Source organism: Larus michahellis, chromosome 10 (assembly GCF_964199755.1).
Source record: "Larus michahellis chromosome 10, bLarMic1.1, whole genome shotgun sequence".
Classification (NCBI taxonomy): domain Eukaryota; kingdom Metazoa; phylum Chordata; class Aves; order Charadriiformes; family Laridae; genus Larus; species Larus michahellis.
The window spans coordinates 11,902,171-11,907,677 of record NC_133905.1 but is presented as its reverse complement, the minus strand read 5'-3'; the positions used below and the strand labels follow the sequence as shown (position 1 = coordinate 11,907,677).

Genomic DNA, 5,507 nt, shown 5'->3' with positions numbered 1-5,507 from the left:
AAGCAGATTGGTTTAAAAGCTGGAGCTTCATCCCAAAGTAAACTAACCTTCCTCCATCGCTTGGAATAGGGCAGTTCTCAGCAAGCTACTTTTCACTGATGTATAAAGAATCTCCTTTTTAATTTCCCTGTTGGGAGTATTCAGCTGCTTAAGCCTGACCCTTAATTAGGAGCAAAAGCTGTAAATTGCAGCAGTCGGTGCAGCTGACTTGGAATTTGCTGGTAGCTGGAGGAGTGTCCAAGATTTGTTGTATCACAGCTTTGGACCAGCCCCTGAAATGTGCATGAATGTCAGCTTCCTAGAGTCTAGACCCTTATTAGCTACATTACTAATTGAAAGATAGCACAGCATGCAAATTACTGAGATAATCCTGAGCTATAAATACCAGCATGTTCTTTTCTGGTGGTTTTGAATTTTTTTTCCTTATTTTTTTTTTTCCCTTCCCCTAACCAGAAGCATTAGCTGAAAGAAATATCGTTGTACATTCTGGATTTTATTTACAATAGCCTCGGTTCCAGAGGGAACATTTTGAGTGATTTTATACATAGGCTGATTGGGCATCTGATTTGTATAAGCTCAAAGCAGTTGAAAGAGAAGCCAAGTTGTCCCAGTGCCTGTGTTGTTTGCAGCTGCAGAGTTCCAATATGGGAATGAAAGAGCTGTGGTCAAATGCTTTCATGTGGTTTTGTATTGCAGAGTCACAGCCTTGTCTCATAACATCAGGGCACATGATGAGATGGTGAATTTAGATAAGAGAACTCTTTCATCTGCCCCTTGGGGAGGAGATCCTTCGGTCTGTCTGGCTCCTGTCCGCCTGGCTCTGCTGTCATGTCCTCCTTTCTGGTGGAGTTGCATTAGGGATAAGTCTACAGCAGAGCACCCTTTGCAGAGCTCTGTGAGACAGGTCTCTCCTTGCAGCCTGGGCTGTCGTGGGGAGCAGAAGGTCAGACCTTCCTCCTCCGCTGTGCAGCGCTTACTGCTGCCTAGGTTCTCCTCCCAGGTACTGCCATCTGCGCAGGCATGAGCAGAGGACAAGTCACACTGAGTTTGTTGAATGCTTTTTCTAATAAACTTCCTTTCTCGTTTATTTTTATCCTTTTTATAAATGTTTTCTCATTTATTTTAGACCCAGACTGAAAAATGTGGACAGAAGTACCGCGCAGCAGCTGGCAGTCACAGTGGGAAATGTCACAGTAATTATCACAGACTTTAAGGAAAAGACTCGCTCCTCTTCCACGTCGTCTTCTACAGTGACCTCCAGTGCAGGATCAGAACAACAGAATCAGAGCAGCTCGGGCTCTGAGAGCACAGACAAGGGCTCGTCCCGTTCCTCCACACCAAAGGGGGACATGTCAGCAGTCAACGACGAATCTTTCTGAAAATTGCACATGGAGTTGTGGAAACTATGAATCAGGGTATGAAATTCAAACACTCCACCTGCCCATGCTGTTCAAATCCTGGAGAGCCTCTTCTGTGCTTGAACACACACTTTTCTTGGACATCGACCTCTTACTGATGCAGCCAGGATAATTTCTGCTTGCCGTGGGCATCTGGCCACCAAGGAATTTCTCACCCTAACGATTACTCTTGACACTTTTATGTATTCCATTGTTTTATATGATTTTCCTAACAATCATTTATAATTGGATGTGCTCCTGAATCTACTTTTTTATAATATCTGCTGTGCACAATTTTCCATGAACATTACAACTTTTTGTTTTGGGGTAGGGAGCGGGTGGGGAGGGAAGGGGGCTTTATTTATTGCATTCACAAACTCCATCCTCTTTCAACATATCCTTTTTAAGTTCAGTTCTTCTTCCAGTTATACTGTGTACTATCAGTTTTGATATAAATTATATATAAATATATATATAAATAAATATATATAAAGGGTTATTTGAAACCAATACATGGAAACGCTGGTGCTTGAAACACTGTGAAGTGAAAAAAAAAAATAATAATTGAACAGTTCAAGATCTGGGACAGTCCCCTTTTGTGAAAGTACTGAAACTGAAATGGAACTGGTCTTAGGTGAAAAGTGTTCCTGAGGGTTTGAACCTGGATGGGACCCGTTCTCTCTATTGTTCCTTCCCCGTTTCTTCCCTAAGCAGTGGCTAAAACGTACTGGACACACGGTTTTGATTTTTATAGCTTGGGATTTGAAATGAGAAGAGATTGCTCCAGGTAGCTTGTGTTTCCACTGGGGTAACCCAGATTGATTTGCAGGTTCCTGCCCGGCTGGAGCGTAAGCGTTCACGACCAGGCCGGTGTCAGCATGCCACGGATTCATGTATTTTGGCAACGTGAGCATCGCTGTGTTGTGCATGGCCAATCCCACAGACATTTGGACTTCTTAGATTTAATGAATTCTGTCCACCTGCATTGGTGATCGAGGTAACTTTAGAACTGGAGTGCTTTGCTTTGGCTGGGAAGAGAGCAGGGAGCTGTAGGGCTGGGAGCGATCGCGGGTTGAGGGAGCAAACTGGTGCTCGTCCCAGCCCCCTTCTGTCTGCCTTGTCCGTGCTGTTGGGGTGGCTCTTCTCCTTGAAGTCCATCCCTATTCCAGGAGCGGTTTCTGAACAGCGTCTCGTCCAGTGATGGCATTGGGCTTGTTAGTGTTTGGATGCTTTTGGGTGTCCTGCTGTGGGGGCACAAGGAGGGCAAAGCTTTCATGCTGGCAAGCGAGCGACACGCGTGGCTCATGCTCATGACCAGCATCTCCTTCATTCTTGCTCTAAAGCTATTCAGACTGTAATTTCTTTTCCTGGCCTGTTAGTGTTGCTTTACAGTTTACCTTCCATGCATTATCCTGCTAAAACACTAGGCCGAAGAGGTGAAACAAACTTTTTGAAAAGAACAAAAACCAAAACCTCTTTGGCTTTTCATCTTTATTTTGTGGCCCCAGGGTGCTTGGCAGTAATTCCGGGTGCAGAGGCTGTGGCTTCATTTGCCATCAAATGCATAACTTCTGGGTGTGATGAAAGAGGGCCACATTTTGACAACTTTGTGCCAGCTTGTTACATTGTGAATTATTTGCTTAGCACGAGTAATTTCTCTCTGTGGAGGCAACTTGCTTTAAGATTTCTTTTAAAAATCTGTGTGGTTTTGAGTAGCAGGTGTAGGTTCCTTTCACACTGGCGACAGAAGTGTGTGAGTGAGGGATCCGTTACAGCCCCTGCTCGAAGGTGTGTGCAGCGGCAGTGCCTTTGCAGCAGTGGTTTTATTCCTGATAGGTTAACGTGGGCACCCCGACTTAATTCTGCTTATATTCACAGTATAGGCTGTCTTTACCTTTTTAAGCATTTTTAAAGTATTTATTAAAGAACCAAAGGAAACCAGATGCTTCCTATGAGCATCAAGACAATTTATTATACATAGTTTTAAATACTATGAATTTCTCAATCCACATTTTAACATTAGTGGGATATTGCAAAGACATTCCTTTTCCAGTTTTTACTATTCCTTTAAGGGTCTCAGGGAGGGTAAACTGGTCAGCCATATTTATTTATTTTACTGAAATGTATTGGAATAATTTTTTAAGAGAGATTTTTTGAAGATGCCCCTGAACTTGTATATTTTGCACTGCTTTATAAATGATCCATTATCAATTAGGCTTGCGTGCATCTCGGCCGGGATCCAGCGAAGAGTGTGAGCGAGCGGTGAGTCCCCCTGGCTTCAGCGGGGCTAATTCTGGTGCTTCAAGTCAAACCGCGCGCTTGCCTTCCTCGTTGAATCTGGGAATTTGTGCAAAAAAAAAAAAAAAAGGCATTGTGTGTACCAGGAAATTGCTTCTTTTCTCAAATGAAAATGGACCTGTAGATCAGTTGAAAAAGCTTTAACGCCGTAACCAGCTACTCATGGCTACTGGTAAAGTCAGTAACATCTGTCTCTTCGGGCATGCCTCCTCGATAAGGTAGCTTGCTATAAATAAGTGGGAAAATTTCTTTGGAACAAGTGACCTGTAATTCTGCATTCAGTAGAAATTGCTAGCTAAGCATTGAGCCTCCCCGGCCTCATCTGTAGCTGCCTGTGTTGTGGATTTGAAGGATAGTGTTTGCTTTTACACTTAATTTCTACAGTTAGCATCCCCGTGTCCATGGGGAGGGGGAGGGGGGGGGGATTCCCTCTGTGCTGTGTCCGTGGGTTATCCCGCTGTTGGTGGGGAGTGTGTTTTAAGACAAAAACCAACCAAAACACTAGTCGTAGGGGAAGGACCAGATTCGCGGTGTTCAGTGGCACAGAAAGCAGGTAAGTAAAGCACAGTGTTACGTTTGCAAAGTTTCAACTCTTACACACACACACAGACACCAACCCAGCTTGCCTGACTCGCTCAGTTTGAGGTAGTTCTGCAAAGGAAAAATGACAGCGTTTTACACCACCAGGCTATTTATTTTAATTGGAACACTTTGCTTGTTTCAAATTGGACAGATCGAAAAATTGGCAGCAGCTTCCGTGAGTTTATTTCCACTGAGATGTTTTCACCTGCCTTACCAAGATCATTCTCAGTCTACTTTTTTAAGCTCTACCATAAACTTAAATTATTGAAAATTTATTAATTGCTGACTATATAATAACCTTTGCTTGTATGTAACCGAATGGTTTTAAGAGCCAACATTTAGAGTATGACAATGGAGCTGAACAGTTTTTAATGCGCAAGCAGTTCTGTTCTTGTGTATGACTTGTAACCTTAATTTACTGTGTAAAGATGGTTACATTATTTCCTTAGCTTTGTTTGTTGGAGACAAATATAGAATGCTTGTTTAAGTATGTCAAAACATAATCTTATCTTGTGGATTTTTATGTTAATGTATTATACGAGCTATATTTTTCATTTGCCCAGAAAGACAGCTTGTATAACGCTTTTGAAAGTTTTTCCGCTCTGTAAAGTCTTTAGAGCTGACAGTCCTGTTAGGTTTGTTTTAATCTTCATGCTAAAGTGTCAATGGTGGTTTTGTGAACTGGTCAGAAATTCACAGGTCTTAAATGTTTTCGGGAAATTTATATTGGACACTGCTCTTTGTCTAGCAAATAAAAGATGTTAATATATTCCTGTTACTGGCATGTGCACGACTGTTATTAGAAGCCACTTTATCATTTTCCTGCTTTAAATAGAAATGTCTATTTATGAATTCTGCTTGTAGTTTTTTCACAAATAAAATAGTAAAATTTAATTAAATCTGAAAGCTCTCTTTTTTGGGAGATGCCAGCATTCAGAAAAAGCGGAGAGTCCTGTGCTGGAAGCAGTTTGTCCATCTGTACGTCTTGTCCACGAGCCTTGTCCACCGCTTGAGCACCCCACTTCTGCAAACACCAGCTTGGGCACAGAGAAAACTTCAGTCGAGCGAGTTAATGCAGTTTGTACCTGGGACTGACAACCTACGGGAAGTCTGTGGTGGATGTGTCTGCAGAATTTGGGTTCTGGTACTTGCAAATAATCCTTTTTTCCCCTTTCTGTTGCTGCAGAAATGGCAAGGCTTAGTGCAGAGGATTTTACTGAGAGCCCTTGG

At 42.6% G+C, this 5,507-nt stretch overlaps 1 protein-coding gene across 1 annotated transcript in view; it reads left to right on the top strand.

Moving 5' to 3' along the window:
• Positions 1-5,163, top strand: part of RYBP (RING1 and YY1 binding protein) — a 45,454-nt gene extending 40,291 nt beyond the window's left edge. Inside the window, exon 5 of the mRNA XM_074602852.1 lies at positions 1,127-5,163. Within this exon, the coding sequence (XP_074458953.1) occupies positions 1,127-1,379 (253 nt within the window). The 3' untranslated portion in view covers positions 1,380-5,163. The remainder of the gene's footprint in view (positions 1-1,126) is intronic.
• The last annotated feature ends 344 nt before the right edge of the window (positions 5,164-5,507 follow it).